Raw genomic sequence first — 18,028 nt, forward strand, 5'->3', positions numbered from 1 at the left:
ATATTTATTCACGCACACATGCAGGTACACATACTCGCGCGCACGTGTGTTCTCCACCTCCAGACTGATGCATATAACATGATCCGGAGCAGAGCAATCCACCATGATAGTCTCTGCAATAGAGCACTTTTCGGATAATTTACCTCTTGTCTTTGGCAAAAACACAATTTGACTAACATATCCGAAAACGAAACCTGTACATACACATTTTAATATCACCATATTCTAGGAGGGAAGAACATGCATATGATTGCTAAACCCCACTCAATTTTGTAAATAACGCAACAAAACAGTCAAGTTGTTCTTACACCCTTCTAAAAGATACATTTTCAAGTGTTGACGCGGAACATTCTTAACAGCAAAACGTCAGACGTCTGGTCTAGGAAGGTAACATTCTTTACACAGCTACTTGTGTGTCTGGCCGAGACAGCTACATCAATCTTGTTGCTCGTTACGGGAAGCAGAACCAGAGTGAGGTGTCTGTCTCGAGTGTAGAAGTGTCAGCGAGTGTTGGCAGCTCACGGAGAATAAAACACCAACAGCCTCTCCAGAGGCAACGTCCTTCTGACAGGCAAGCCAAGTGTCACTCGAGAAGTGGCTATGACATCTGAAATCTAACTTCAGCGGCAAGGTAATTTACCCCTCAACGTCATTAACAAGCCAACTATATATCTCTCGCAACGTACTGTGCCTTGGAAAGGGTTCGAACTCAAGGCATTACACACGGCAACGATAAGCTAAACATTAAGACACAAAGCTTCGTTTTCCGTCATTAATTTTGCAAGCACCATCAGCGTATGTTCAGAAAGTACTTATAGGATGCATCCAGAACAACACAACTGCTAGAACAATGTTACGTGGAAAATCACTGGCTGATTCGCCAAGTGTTCTGACATGCTTTCTATCATTGGTTTCATAATTCATCCTGAGTAAAATGTCCTCAGGCTGATCCACGGGTCAGGTCAATTAGCTAAGTAGAGGTAGAGCACAGCTATGTTGGAAGCAAAGGCGGTTGGTTTCTGATCCAACTGTTGTGTCTTCTGGATGTACCGATCGCTATTTTCCTAACCAGTTTTTAACTTCTTTCTGCAATCTCCTCTATTATCCAGATGAATCACTAAGCTTTGGAAACATTTACAATCCAGGAGTGGAGTAGGTATTCATTGATTCGTTTTCTCTTTTTCGCTGTCTGCAAGTTGTCAGACCGTAAAAATGACGTCTTCCATTCCGTCCACGAACACAATAAACTGAAAGCTCTTTCCCATGAAATATATTAATATATTCAATTTTCTCTCTTAGAGTCATTCAGTAGTGTATATTAAAACAAATCTCGCCAAATATGTAGCAAAACTTCATCTAAAGTTGCTCAAAAGAAAACCCAAAAACACCAAGTAACTAAACCCTACCTGAACAATAGAAGTATAGATAGTAATTCACGTGTCGGTAACCATTTGGACAATTTGAATCCAGAAACAGGAATTTTACAAGAAATACAATAGTTCATTTGAATGTTGAAAAATGATCTTTTGTCCCAAACACACAGAATATCACATATTAATTGAAACACATTCATATATAAACAGTCTGCTCACAACGTCCCAGCACAACATATTTGTTTACACAGAAACATTTCAGAAACTTACTGTGTTGATCAACTATCATTCAGGAAAATGAATATTTAAAAAAAATATATTGAAAAATAATCCTGATAGGTCATGCACCAACATCAATGCCCGTCAGACGATACTAGGCTGCTGAGAAAAAAAAAGTAATCGCATCACTGAAACAAAATACACACATTAACTCCGTGCATGAAACAAACATATAAGCTTAATAATTATTTAGCTCTGCCTGCGTGTTTCGCTACAGCCATGATTACACTGCTAGCTTTCTTAGGGTGCTGTCTATCAAGGAGGTTGTGGAACTCGGTAGTGACAACAGCACTTTCCATCATTCAGTAATTTTCTTGGAAGTAAACATGAACCAATATTTGCAATGCATATTATTTTTTATTTACGAAAACACAAACTCTTTAAAACAAATTCTAATTAGTTGTTTCTCCTGAATATGGTATTTGTGAACGGTACATCCATAACACTACAACTCTTGGAACGTCTGAAGCGTTCTGCTTTCCTCAATAAGATGTACTTCTTCGCGGTCGCAACACAGTCATCAACAGATGCTGTTTAAGCGGATATGAAAAGGCAGTTGATATTACTTATATTTATGCATGCCTTCAGTAATGAGAAAATAGAATCTATAAATAGTTCAAATTCAAAGTACAGTACCTAGAAACAAATTTATTGAGGCATCAGAATTGTTAAGATTTCAACAGTGGCGTCAACTTTAAGTATTTTAACGACAGGAAAGTTTGACAAAACACATCTACATATACTGACATCCATTCCACTTCAAGACACAAACACACACACGGGTGTATCGAATATCGAGTTCTGGGTTGGGTATTTGTTATTGTTCTAACATCAATTTCATCTAATAATTATTAGATTTTATGATAATAATAGTACATCTCCAACATCGCAATTATCTTAAAATACAGAAAAATGAGACATAAAATATGAACATTTCAAAATACATATGCGTGCTTGTATGTGCGTGTACAATTTAAAATATATATATAAAAATATGCACTGTGATTGGATATTGAGGAGACATAAGCCTGACATAACTTTGGTGCGGCAGAAAGTGCATTTCGCATATCCATTAGTTCATGAAATAGCAATTTGATCGTCTTTTCAGAATCGCACACAAAATTATGACGGATATATCATCCCCTTAATTTGAGAATGGACTGGTTAATTTTCTTATATCCAACAACAAGAAACAGCTCGACTCGTATGGATCTATAACTAAGAGCGTAATGAATGCAATTATTGGTTCCTGCAAATACAGTGCTTTCCTGATTCACCATGTTCCGAGACAATCCCCCCCGTGGCTCGACAGCCCTTGAAGGGCCTAGGCAGATCTCCCGACTGCCAGTCTCCCTCCCACATTCCTACCTAGAGGTGTGGAGATCTTCAACCAGTAATGGGGTGACGTGGGGTCAGCACGTCGAACCCCCAGTCGTTATAGGAGATTTCCGAGACCGGATTACGCTACTCACTCGTAGCTCCCCCTTTTCCTCACAATGGTAGGTCGCTACCGGTCCTATACGCAGGCCGAGAACCCAGACACTGAACCCAGGCGTACTCGAACCCGTGGCCTCCCGCAGTCGGAGCCCAAAGCACAGCGCCTTAGACTGCAAGGCCACGGAAGAGGTCTTTCCGAGACAATCATTCATCTCAAAATCATGTCCCTGATGTTAAAAACAGTGTAATATTTTTGCTGTAAAGTTGGAAACGCTGTTGAGCAGAAATGTTTCCTACCTCTGAACACTTAAACCTCCTTGAACAGAACAGTGCGCGTAGCACCACCAATAGCACCGAACCAATAAGTTAAAGCAATATAAAACCCATCTCGAAACCGCAAAATTCAGCAATTTATGCTGGAAAAATAGCAAAAACACATTATATCAGCATTTCTGCGAAATAAAAATGATGAAACTTATACTTTTAATAACCCAAAGCATATAATATCAACGTCATAAAACTTTGCAACTTAAACTGAGAGCGGGGGTGTTCAAGAAATTACTTTAATCCACATCTAAACATCTAATTACTAAGAAAGAAGAAACTGGATCTTACATAGACTTCTTCCCATTGATTCACGTAGCGCACCAATCTGGAGAGGCGTAGCAAACGGACAAGGCTGAGAAGTTTGGCCAAGCGAAGTATTCGTAGCGCCCGGCCAGCGTGTAGGATCTGGAAACTCTCACTAAAGTCCTAGAAAACAGAAAAAACTCCACTTGTGCAAGCACCGCTAATAACTGTTTTCAGCATGCAGAGAAATGAACACGAACAATAGCACCAAACTATACCTGATGTCAGTTTATTATGAAATACTTTAGATCATCAAGAAATTAGTTATTGCGTATAAACCTTCAAACTGAATACGAAATTCAACTTTACATTATTAGTGAACTTACAACTATTATTATCACATTCAATGGTAATTAATAATTATACAATTGAAAGCAATTGTAGACATTACACTTAACATTTTTTTCAAAATCTTACCAAGAATCAAGTTCGAGATTTAAATATTTTTTTTTCTTTGCAGACAATTGGCTATGCTGACGCCAAAGAATTTTTGGCTTTGAAATGTTATGAGTCGATAAGCACATTAAAAATCAGTTAATTGTTATTAGCCTGCCTGCATCCCATAGTTATTTCCACTTTACTCTCCCACACATAGGCGAAGAGGCATTTGTTATGAGTCAAGGCATTTGAAGATTTTGCATCCCTTTATATATATATATATATATATATATATATATATATATATATATATATATAAAACAGGTTGATATGATTGATTGAGTTGCACAGTAAGGCTAATCGGGACTGAACCTACAGTTTAAAATGGGATCCGAGCCACTATCTGCCTCCACCGGGTATCGAACCCGGGACCCCTTGATTACAAGGTGCCGACGCTACCACTGCGCGGTCAGGGAGACCCAAAAACAAACTAACAGGTTGAAAGATTGATCGAATATATAAAAATGTGCATCATGATGCATCGTATAATTGATTGAATACATGTAATTCGTTTGAGAATGTTTAGTCATTTTCGAGGCATAAGTCGCGTTTTGGCTAATTTTATGTCACTTTGAGCATTTTAAATAGTTTTCTGGAATACAGTGTAATTTCTTGCTATATTTTGAGAGTTTATTTTTTAAATATTTGTGTTTGTTAATGCTTATCCCATAGGCGTAGCTAGAACTTTATATTTGGGTATGCACAAAGAAAAAAATGAGGTCTTGTACCTTTTTAATAGCATACTTTGCAACACAATCACTTGGCTCTTTAACTGCACTGATGTTTGTAAGGGAATATAAATTCACTAAATGACAGTGTTGAAAATTTCTGAATATATGTAGTAGAAAAAATCAAATTGCATAGAAACTACACACACACAAAATGTTCATAAATGTTACAAACAAATACATCAAAATACACGTCATGTATAACAAGATACGTCTGTCAAAAGATACAATGTTCTTTAACTCATCAATAACTTCATTTACATCAATATACTAAGCTTTTTCCTGTTCCACAAATAGCAAGAGCAGGGCTTCCTATCTATCCTGCTTTTGAGTTGCTCTTAATTTAGTTTTAACTTGGGTAAGCTTGGAGAAAGCTCTCTCACACGTGCAGCTTGTGATAGGTATAGAAGAAAAGCGCTGCAGTACAGAGTAGAATGCAGTAAATATCTTCTTTCTCCAATGACATAAAAAAATCGAAAATCTATAGACACCCGTTTCATCAGCGATAATGCACACGTTTGTACCAAGTAATGACATTTTCAACTTCTTACAAACTGCCGCTCTGTATTTAATTCTCTTTGATAAAGCAGCCCATTAGGGTGTGCCTAGGCACACCCGGCACACCCCGTAGCTACGCCTATGGCTTATCCACACATTAACAAACAAACAAGATCTATAGTAATAGCCCCTACACCTAGGCTTCAAGTTTTGTCTGGTGAAAATTTTTCACTTCCAGACTTTGAATTATATCCAGCAGTCATTGCTTGCTTTCAGTATGCACCAACTTTTTCAGTGAAACTAGAGTGCCTCCTCGATGACACATGTTGTTACATTTTAATCAAGGAGTCCCGTGTTCGAGACCAGGGGGAAGCACGTAGTATTAAATAGTTCGGATCCCACCTTAAACTGTAGGCCCAGTCTCAATTAGACAATCTGTGCATAACGTGGGCTTTTTTCAACAGACTTAAAACTTCAGTGAAAGTAGAGAGGAGCTTTTCCATGCACAAGTTTTGCTAGCAGAAAATCCACATTCACAGTCATTTTTGTATGAGCATCTACGCCAAGTATTTGCCGATTCTGCAATAATCAGTGCTTCTTACAGGAGATATCTAGGAGGTATTACTACCCTTCTCGAACTCGTTATAGGCTATTAGATTTGAACATTTTGAACTGTCGCCTATGAAACTGTTTACTAAAATTAACTTACATGTTAAGGAACTAATAATAGAGGACTGTTGAAAATTCATTGGTCATCTTTTTACATTTTGTCTTTTTACTATTTTTATATCAAATATGCATTTTTATTTGGCATTTTTATCAGTTTTTAGATCATTAAATGCCTTGCCCTAGTTATAAATGTAATGAAATTTTGTTACATGGTTTCTTTCAAATACAGACAAAAAGTTACAATTTCAGCTTTAAATTTATAATCTTATACATTAGTTAAATATTAACTATACTTAGATTCAATAATTCCGCCACAACATACATCACAACATACATGCATATAACATGTTATGTGCTGTTATATATGTATGGACATGAAAAAAATAGGGGAGATTTTAAGAGCAACACCCAATATAATATACTGTAAGAAATTAATGCCAAAAGTTTTACTCTCCAGCCACCTTTAAGACTTAACATTGCCCAAATAGGTAAGATCGAATCATAACTAGGGTACCGTTTTAATAGAACATGAATGGTTCCTCATATATTATATCCAATACTTCTCCAAGAAACCCACATTTTACTAACTACTTGTCAAAGTCTGACCATAGCTTTCCAACCATTTTTCTTCAGAGCAATGCTATCCTTTACACACTGCATTTGAGAATTCCTGAGTCAAGCCTACACAAGTTTCACTTTTAATTCTTGCAAAATATTGTCAATTAAATTGAATTTTCAGGTATGTTTCCCTGTATTAACGATTCCCTGAAATTCGTCTTCACACGGGGGAGGCGGGGTGGCTACCTCCTCTCTTCCGGATTTGAATGTTAAATTCCACGATATAAAATGCTGTTATTTGTTTAAACACACACACAAATGCACCCCCTCACACACACAACACACACACACAATCATTACACACTTGCAAACTGACAAGTTGAAACAAAACAAAATCAAATTTACACGAATTGTTATAGCCAGAACGCATTTTTGCAGTCAAACAGGTAACAAGAATCTCTCCATGGGAATGATGGAGAGTTTTGAACATGTGACAATTTTATAATAAAATTACAGTCTTCCAAAATCGATTTTTAAGCAAATATAATTATTATATAGCAAAGTTTGCGTATTATAGACATGGACGTCCGCACGATTTCTCCCAGGGAGGGGCAAGCAAGGTATTTTCTTTTCAGCGGAGGTCAAACGAGGCACATTTTACCATACAATAGTTTTGTCCTCTCAAAAAACAATGAAGTGTTCATGTTTCTGCAACGTCCTCGCAATAATTTACACATATACACTTTGTATATGTTACTGTGACCGAGATGGAATTGTAGGGTAGAGTGGGTCTATTTGATTAAATGTAAGTTTTTGCTTGTGCAGTCCGGTTACTAAGGACGCCATATTATAGTTCTCGGCTTCATCAGGAAGGACGGAGTGTTGTTAACGTTTGTGGTTAGTTCTGTGTAAATTCTTCTATCCTGAAAGAAACGACGACAATTTTTCGTACCGAAGGTGAGTAAGAAGAATCCCAAATACACGTAGCAATATTTCTGTCAGTGAACTTAAAGCTCTAAATGACTTCGTAAATTAGTCACCGCATTTCTTCAACCTGCGGATGCTTCCTTGGCATGTAGTGGGTGATGGTACTGTGTGGTGGTACTACCAAGGATAATATATATGGTACTACCATATACTATATATATATATATATATATATATATATATAATTCATTATTTATTCACTTTTCAAAATTACTGACAATATTTTTCTTACAAATTTACAGACGCAACAACACAATAAAAATAACAATTTATGGCCAGGGTGAGTCAGTGTTAGCTGTAGTAGAGGAGCATCTGTCATTTCTTGGAGAAAGTCAACTATTTAAAGTACAGTGGGATCCATGAGTATTACCGTGAAAATTGTCCATCACCATCTTCGTGCACTTTATTTGACCCAGTAAGAACTTCAAGAATTAAAATAAAACTCAAAACAAGCTGTTGACAAAAAATCCATCACTTAAAAACATATAGGATGTAAGAGAGATATTAATTAAAATAGTCATGGACAATTTGCACGGTAATACTCATGGATCCCACTGTACCATATATAACCTTGCACACAAAAGTACAAGCAAGAATAATTGAACTGAATAGTTTGCAAGATATGGCAGTTTCTGCAAGTGAGGGAAGCAACATGCATCAGATTGTGAGTCTTAATAATAGTGTACCATTTATGTGATTATTTGAATGCTCTGTACAGTGGGATCCATAAGTATTATCGTGCAAATTGTCCATCACCATGTTCGTGCACTTTATTTGACCCAATAAGAGCTTCTAGAATTAGAAGAAAACTCAAAACAAGCTGTTGACAATTTCTGCACCAGCATACATAAAAATCCATCGCTTAAAAACACACAGGATTTAAGAGAAAATTAATGAAAATAGTCATGGACAATTTGCACAATAATACTCATGGATCCCACTGTACAACATCAACTTTTCCCTTCAATTCAAGTTTTCTGTTACGCTTTACCCTATGTGGGAAATATATATAATTTTTGATTGACTTTAAATTTCCAGTGGGCATGCCCCCACTTGCCTTCTCCTTCCGGACGTCCATGAACGGGGTTAAACTTCGATTCTCCTTACCTTATTCTTTGAAATTTACAAGTTTATAAGTTTAAACAATATATTCATTACTATGCAGGAGGCCTTAGAAAGAGCGTTTCGCGGGCTAACAGCAGACGTCGCTCGCACACTGTTGCCGATACACTCGCGCCGTCTGCTCCTCAGCCGAACAAACAGGCCGAGGTAGCAAGAGGCAGAGGTCACTCACCCTTCCAGAAGGGTGCAGCGAGCTAGTTGTGGCAACAAGGCTCGCTCATTCGCCGACCTGATTGGTTCTCGCAGACACACCCCCATATTGTCGTCTGCTGCAAGCCCGCGAAGCGATCTTTCTAAGGCCTCATGGAGTATATTACAACTTACTATCAAAACACAATTGATCAATGTAATAATAATAACAAATACTTAATATAATATTATACCAATAAATAATAACAACAATGTAATATAATTACAATAAATTATATATTTCTTTGGTAAAATATAAATTTTATAATTTAATACATGTGCAGCTTATCAACTTCTACAATACTCTAACTACAGTAAGATAAATACATAGAAAGTGCGTTTGTTTAGTTTATATTTATAATAGTATAATAAGCAAATAGTAATGAAATTAATCTACTGTGATATTTCTAGAAGATATAAAAATGTGTAGCATACTCTTATGTAAAGATTTACTGTGCTTTTAAGCTATTTAATTTAAAGTATATATTTGAAGCATTCAAAGTATCAGTTAAACTTGAAATTCCTTATTATGTGTGTGTGTGTATCTATAAATATATTATATAATACTAAGTAATCACAAAAACACTGGTTTGTATTGTAGCGGATATTCTGGGCCTAAAATACTAGCTTGTACCTCATGATTTTCTATCGTTTTACTTTTAAATATTGTGTGAAAACTCGTTCTGTTTATTTATCAGCAATTATACAAACATTGCAACAAATGCCATCCTTGTACCTTGAAAATTAAAACTTGTAGGCACATGATAATAATAATAAGCTATGCTAAAGTATTAATTTGAGTATAATTTAATCTTTGTTATACTTATTTCTTGTTGAAATTTGAACCAAAAATCGAAAACGGAATTGCATCACAGCAACAAATCTTGAAGTGATGACAAGGTGAGAAAACTTCACGTAAGGACAAAAATTTGAAATTACGTTCTTACTTTTCACACATTGCTAAATATAAATGTTTAGAAAGTTAAAAGAATTAAATTACTAATGTAATTTCTGATTTTGGAATATCCAGGGGAAGGACTCCCATCCAAAAAGGAACATGCGACGATTTTACCTCCTTCTGTTCATTTCGTAATTTGGAGTAAGACGAACTAATAATTTTAAAATGCACAACGCAAAGAATATAACGTACTATTACTTTAAGTGAGAAACTGCATTTGAGTTCAATATATGGTAGTTTGGGTTAGACCCGACTTTTGGGGAATTCTGACACTTCTTAGCTTTCAACTTCTAAGCTTGGAACCCACGTGAGAAACGTGAACGAAGCACGAAGTCAGCTGGAGTTGAAAGATAAGTTTGAGAAACATCCACACAGCAGAGCTTTTATGTAGCGCGTGTGTTTGCGAAGATCAGCGTGTAAACCAGGTAAGTTGTCTGGTAACACGATTAAAACTTGGTCATATGTAACATCGGGATTGTAATTGCTAAGATTTATCTTCAGAGGATAAGCGAAGTGGAGTAAATGAGCTATTGCGTCGGCATTGTAGAGTCACGGACACTTCTGGATTGTAATAACAACATTGAAAGTCAATGTGATTATTACAACCCAGAAGTGTCCGTGACTACTTTGTTCGGCCGCAACACGACAAAACAAATAGCAGAGGAAATATACGATTTCACCCGGAAAGAATTGCAACACAAATGTCTTTTGTGACAAATTGTGCGGAATGGTATAGTGAATAATACATTAAAAATCCACCATCCAAATGTTTGGGGAAAATCCGCCATCTTGGAAAATGGCGGCAAAATTTACCTTAAAAACTAAAATATTATAATATCTCAAAAACGGTGCATTGTACACAAAAAAGTGAAGATAACGAAAATGAAAGAGCAGAAAATTTGCTAAATTATAGTTTTTGCTTGATAGAGCTACCATAAATATTAATAAATGAGAGAGATTCATATATTTTCTTTAATTTTTAGGATTAGCGTAAAAGTTGGTTTCCGACACAAAAAACAGCAAATATGTAAGAAACTATGTAATTTATGTCCGAAAATCACTGAATCAAATTCATAGCTTATGATATCCTGTAGATATTAGTTTTTGTTTCGTGCCCTTAAGAGTCAGGGGTTGAGAAGATATGTAATTTAATGCAGAGTCATGTGTCTCCCTAAATTTACGTGTTCCATTTCTTATGATATTAATGAAAACGTAATATATTGTTTTCTGCAGTGTTTCGTTCACTTGCGTTGTTTTTGTTGTTTGTAAATGTATGCACACAGTAGCGGCGATTAGGTGTCTAAACTGAGGGGGGGGGGGGGGAGCAAGTTTCTGTTTACTGCAATTAGAGAGAATCGTATTTAAAATGGAATTCGGGCGAAATCCAGTGGTAGACAAGGCTTAGCATTAAGAGACCATAGTGCGGGGACAAAACGTGTGTATGGGAAGGGGGAGGGAGGGAAAACTGCTCCCTATGCCCCACCCCACTCCACTCCTAATCGCCGCCACCCTCAATACATTGAACTAATATGATACGGCAAGATACGGTTCTAAATCGGTCATTTTGCCTTAGAGCCCATTGAAGAATTTTTCGTAGATACCTGGTGCTAACATGTTAAATTTCATCATTTCCTGTACATACAGACGTGCACTTGTAGCAAAGGTGTTGCCCCTGATGCAGCAAAATGAGAACATATGCGTAACTGATGGAAGATGTAAACTCCGCTTTCCAATACGCTCGGCTTTAATGAAATTTCGAAGACTATTAAGCATCCTGATGTATTGCAGCTACAGAGCAGCAGCATTCTGTTATCTTTCAGAGTTGAACCAAATGGAGATAAAGCTTTCTCAGCACCTCAGAGCTTGAACTTAAATTGGCGTCTACTTCTGAATTGAGCAGGCCAACGATTATGTATCTCAGAAATATGTTCATTTGCAATGCTTCTTCAAGTAGCGTGTGCATAAACTATGAAATGACCCCTTGTGCCTCTGGCTATGACTTTTCCGGATTGATTTGATTTGTTTCAGTTTATATTACGTCGGTTTTCTGCCTCTTTTGGCTAATCACGAACATGAGGATTGATGATTATATGGTGATATGGATGAAGGAACTATATGGACGACAACACGAGCCCCACAGAGGATTGACTGTGAGTACAGAAGCCAGAGCCTTGCTAGTCTTCAAAATGCAGTCTAAGGTGTACAGGTACTACTTGGAAGTGAGGGGCTTTTCTGGTGATCAGAGGTTATAGGTTTAACAGTATTACTTTCGTAAATGATCTCAAGGATTTGTTGGGAGGCATGAATCTTCTATTAGATAACCAAAACATCTCGCGGAACTCATTTGATATGAAGAATACCCAACCTTAATACGGGCTGCTTCAGAGGACTATCTGAGTTCTCATTGGCTGCGATACAGAGTGCTTTCAGAAATTTTGGTTTATCAAATGTGATTAATGCTTGTGTGATTTACATCTTTGATTACCCAAAAATATAGTGCAATGCGGATTGAATGCATATCTGGAAGTGAAGAAATCGCTGGTTTCCCTTGAGGATCACCTCTTTCGATTATTTGCCGCGGGACCTGCCACAGACGGACTCGTGTTGTGTCGTCCATATCTGTTTGCGATTGCCCATTCATCCATCCTTATCTTCGTGATATGCCAGAAGTGGCAGAATACGACGTAATATAAACTAAAACAAATCAAATCAAACCGAAAAAGCCATAGCCAGTGGGGTCATCACGAAGATAAGGATGGAAGAATGGGAAATCACAAGCATATATTAAAACTCTCTCTGAAGCAGACCATATTAATACTGGGTGGTCTTCATATCAAGATGAGTTTCCTGAGATGTGTTGGTTATCTAATAGAAGATTCATGCCTCCCAACAAATCCTTGAGATCATTTACGAAAGTAATAGGTACTGTTAAACCTATAACCTATGATCACCAGAAAAGCCCCTCATCTTCCATCAGTAACGCATATGTTCTCATTTTGCTGCATCAGGGGCAACACCTGTGCTACAAGTGCACGTCTGTATGTACAGGAAATGATGAAATTTAACATGTTAGCACCAGGTATCTACGAAAAATTCTTCAATGGGCTCTAAGGCAAAATGACCGATTTAGAACCGTATCTTGCCGTATCATATTAGTTCAATGTATTGAGAGTGGCGGCGATTAGGAGTGGAGTGGGGTGGGGCATAGGGAGCAGTTTTCCCTCCCTCCCCCTTCCCATACACACTTTTTGTCCCCGCACTATGGTCTCTTAATGCTAAGCCTTGTCTACCACTGGATTTCGCCCGAATTCCATTTTAAATACGATTCTCTCTAATTGCAGTAAACAGAAACTTGCTCCCCCCCCCCTCAGTTTAGACACCTAATCGCCGCTACTGTGTGCATACATTTACAAACAACAAAAACAACGCAAGTGAACGAAACACTGCAGAAAACAATATATTACGTTTTCATTAATATCATAAGAAATGGAACACGTAAATTTAGGGAGACACATGACTCTGCATTAAATTACATATCTTCTCAACCCCTGACTCTTAAGGGCACGAAACAAAAACTAATATCTACAGGATATCATAAGCTATGAATTTGATTCAGTGATTTTCGGACATAAATTACATAGTTTCTTACATATTTGCTGTTTTTTGTGTCGGAAACCAACTTTTACGCTAATCTTAAAAACTAAAGAAAATATATGAATCTCTCTCATTTATTAATATTTATGGTAGCTCTATCAAGCAAAAACTATAATTTAGCAAATTTTCTGCTCTTTCATTTTCGTTATCTTCACTTTTTGTGTACAATGCACTGTTTTTGAGATATCATAATATTTTAGTTTTTAAGGTAAATTTTGCCGCCATTTTCCAAGATGGCGGATTTTCCCCAAACATTTGGATGGTGGATTTTTAATGTATTATTCACTATACCATTCCGCACAATTTGTCACAAAGACATTTGTGTTGGAATTATTTCCGGGTAAGGCCATTTTTTCCCGTTCGTTTCCCCTACTATACTGCTTTCACTTCCAAACTGCGCTTCAAGGTCACGGCATTGTCTCCCTATGCAGTCACCTGCTCCCCTCTAAACACAGGCCTTCTGCCTGTTCACTTGGTTCTACACGGGGAATGCATTGGAGTGGGAGTGAGGAAGGGGGAAGAGCGTAGCTGCGTGGATGTCCTTGAACCGCACATTCGAACTGAAAAAAATATAAAACCCTTGCTTGACCTATGTCGTTTCGAGGTGTATTTCCGACGTACAATTTGGGGCGGTTTCGACACCTTCTCTTAATTTTGTTCGCATGCTCTTCTACTTAATAGGAACACAGCAAAGAGTATTATACTTATCAAATGGGCACAAAACTGTCTTATTTATTGCTTCTGAGGTAAAAAAAACATATATAAAAGAAAAGTTTCAAAATGCAGTTGGCTGCCGGAAAATAGGTATTGTCTACGGTTCAAGCTGTAAGAAACGGAATGGCTCTTTCAGTTGCAGCTCGAACGTCTGATGTGGCCAGGAACACTGAAGTTGTTCTACGTTCTCCGATGATAAAGAAAAGCAACTCGAGGAAAGGACTCTGTTCTGCTGTTGGATTTGGTCTCACCATAACCGATTTACGATTAGCCTTTTCCTTCGAAGAAGTTGCACCCATTTAATACACATTTTTAAAACCACTCAAGCAATTATACAATGAAGTGTGTCAGTTCTGGTTGCGTTCTAACAAGGCCAACATCACAACAAAGTACACTTTGGAAACCGCTTAAAAAGATTTCAGCAAATTTCCAAAGCACCATAATCTATTTACTCTATTAAGTCATGTCTCATTACGAATCTTCACTTATCCATTGTATGTAACTGAATTTATTACTAGTGATACTTACATTCAGTGTTGTGGAATGTACTTACTTACTTTTAATTGTTAAATATATAAGGTGTTGAAGTTCCCCATACAAAGTGTCGGGATTACCCAATAAATTGGGGCAGTGTCAACGTTACGTAGACTTTAGTTTCCATCCTTCTCTCTAATTAGCTTAGATATATGACAGGTGCATCATAGTGAGGAGAAATGTATAATGTTTCCTGCTTAGATCCATTTTAGCGTATATTTTTTTCAGTTCGAATGTGCGGTTCAAGGACATCCACCCAGCTCCGCGCTTCCCTCTTCCTCACTCCTATGCGTTCCCCGTGCAGCACCCAATGAACAGGCAGAAGGCGTGTGTTGGCTGTGTTTAGAGGGGAACAGGCGACTGCGTGGGGAGACGATGCCGTGACCTTGAAGAGCAGTTTGGAAATGAAAGCAGTATAGCATGTCGGGACTCTCCCAAACCACTCTGTAGGGTGTCCCGCGGCAGACCTACTCGCTGTTGCGCGGTGAATCAAACAACCTGTACATGACGAAAAAGCAACTTCGGTGCCGTCTTGTAATCAATTGGTTCCGTGTTCGAGAATGTGTATAACCTCCCTGAAAAGTAATTTTTCTCTTCAAAACTTGTAAGAAGATAACAACCACGTAGAAGGTCAAGAAGAGAGTTTGGTTATAAAATATTATTGCTTATGGATAGGTTTGTGTGCTATTCTCGTGAAATTTATATATCTATTAGCTTTTCCCTGTAAAGTGTGGAATTGATTGTCATGGTCCTGTGGGGCAGATTTAACAGTACTCACTGTTGGGACACATTTGAACAGCACTTTTAGAACAGATTTGAACAGCAACTTTGAGTCAATTTGAACAGTGATCAAAATTCCTCATAAGTTCATCATTAAGTGAAGCATTTCACGCAATTTCAAATGGCGAAAATAATCATTATGCAATACATGTTTTCAGGCTAAAGATTGTTTGAACGTACACAAAGAAACGGAACAGCAAATACCATACGATTACGATCGCAAATTAGGCTGCAAATATCCAGAAGGATGGAATAGAAAAAAAAAGAAATAAAACTGGTGGGTATGACTTGATGAGCGGTTTTAGGAAGCGACACCCTGACCTCTCGTTAGGAAGCGAAAATCTGACCTCCGTGGCGTAATGGTTAGCACAGTGCGCGATGATGCCAGGGGTCAGGGGTACGAATATCGGCGTGGGCTCAAAGAGTGCTCAAAGAAGTTTATATGTTCAAATAAATATGTTATTAAAAATTTCGAAAAAAAAAGAAAATTAATTTTGAAATCACTCCAGTACTTTGGTACAGGGGAAACAACCCGCACTCATGCTTCGATTTCATTCTAGCATTTTGAAAGCTAAAATCATTTAAGCGAATAACATGTTAAACTTTTCGATTCCAGTAAAATTAATAACAACAAGACTGTTTAAATGTTCCCCATTCATGTGGCACATTTGAACATATTACCGATGTTTTGTTTAACGCATTTATCTTTCAAAATAAGTTACATTTTTGTGTGAAAAATATGTTTACATGCAGTAGAAGACTGTTTTTGTCCATTTTTTCATTCAAAAGTAATAAAACAATTTTGACTGCGAAATAAAACAATAAAATCGCTGGAGTGTCCAAATTTGCCCCAGTACAAAACAAAGTTTAAAAAACAAATTTTGCTCAGAGATATAAACATTTGTAATTAACATTAATCTTACATAAAGTTAGTTATGTTATTTGTCTGAAACTTGAATAAAAACGTCTTTACAACACCAAACACATTCGATTAGTTCACAATTTGTTGTTAATACATAATGATATATTTATTAAACGCACACACAGAATAGAAATCACAGTACAAAGCAGTGGCGCAGGAACGGGGTGGGGTGGTGGTACAGGGGTACATTGTACCCCCTAAATTTTTGAAGGGGGTACTGTACCCTAAATCGGTAAATTCAGTTGTACCCCCTGTATCCCCTTAGATAATTTGAAAGAGGCAAGGCACTGCTGTTAAAAGAACCTATTCCCAATTCACTCAATGAAAAAAGTTAATTTTGTTTATATCTTACAAGCATTATCTTCCTAACCACAGGAATTCAAACAGGGACGTAGCTAGCTTGATCAGTTTGGGGGGGCACAAAACGTAAGATTTTTCCCCCATCAAACCATTAAAAACGAACAAACTATTAATATACCATATAGGCCTACATATATGTACAGTATGTGTGTGCGTGCTTTATATATATATATATATATATATACACACACACACACACACACACACACACACACACACACATAGTGAGAAAATGGAAGGAAGCCAAGGAAATAGAGAAGAAAGGTGAAGAAGACACAATGAACTGGAATGGGGGACTGAAGTTAAACAAAGAATGGAAGAAAGTGTTAGAAAGAGTGGAAAGGACAAGAGAGAAAGAGGAGAGGAGAAGGGAGAAAAATGAAGGAAAAAGAGCGTGAGATATTCAATATGAATATCTCTTCACATTCTATATGAAAGTAATTATGTTTAGCCTTTTAGGTGAAAGTACAGTTGGAAAGTGAAAGCCACCTGCTAGAAAGTTCCTAACAACTTTCTAATAGTCTGGAGGGAGTAAAGTTTGTGTATATATAATGCCCTTTTGGGGTATCTTGTTACCTTTGTACTTGATACAGAGTCTGATGAAGACCTTGCTAGAAGGTTGAAACGTTACGTTTAGTTTATGTTTTTAATAAAATAAATTACTGCCTTGGTCAGCATATTTATATTTTTTCATAATCACGGAAACAAGGCTTAATGGTGTTATAATATGGCATTTTAGCACAGTACAATGTTTTCTTTCACGCTACTTTTATAGTTATACATTCAAAGGATTCCACTCCCGAAGCATGAGCATAACGTGCTACGAAACCATAGGTCCCAGTTGCGGACCTTGGACAGGTGTGGTCATCATGTGTCTCGCACCGCTATTCCTTCGGATCATCATTCAATCTCATCGTCGCATTTAACCCAAGAAGTAGAAAAGCTGCGTAAAATAACGAAATAGAAATGATTGATTGACTTGGTTCACTTTTACTTCACTTTTCTGACCCTTTTTGATAATCGTGAAGATGAGAATGAGTTAAGATTAAATTGATGAAAGGACCATCACAAAGAAGACACATTCCCAGGCCGGGATTCGAACCCGGGACGCACTGCTTCCTAGCGTAACCTGTAACCATTTATTAACCTCATTCTTTTTGTCAATGTTTTATCGTGGAGTTGAAATTAATACAAAGAG

General features: G+C 37.2%; 1 protein-coding gene across 9 annotated transcripts in view; it reads right to left on the bottom strand.

The window, feature by feature from the left end:
- Positions 1-18,028, bottom strand: part of Ih (hyperpolarization activated cyclic nucleotide gated potassium channel Ih) — a 773,850-nt gene that overhangs the window by 59,554 nt on the left and 696,268 nt on the right. For all 9 annotated transcript variants that reach the window (XM_083140018.1, XM_083140027.1, XM_083140010.1 and 6 more), the window contains exon 5: positions 3,705-3,842. In XM_083140018.1, coding sequence (XP_082996144.1) covers positions 3,705-3,842 — 138 coding nt within the window. The remainder of the gene's footprint in view (positions 1-3,704; positions 3,843-18,028) is intronic.

This window comes from Lepisma saccharinum, chromosome 1, assembly GCF_977018435.1.
Source record: "Lepisma saccharinum chromosome 1, izLepSacc3.1, whole genome shotgun sequence".
Taxonomy (NCBI): domain Eukaryota; kingdom Metazoa; phylum Arthropoda; class Insecta; order Zygentoma; family Lepismatidae; genus Lepisma; species Lepisma saccharinum.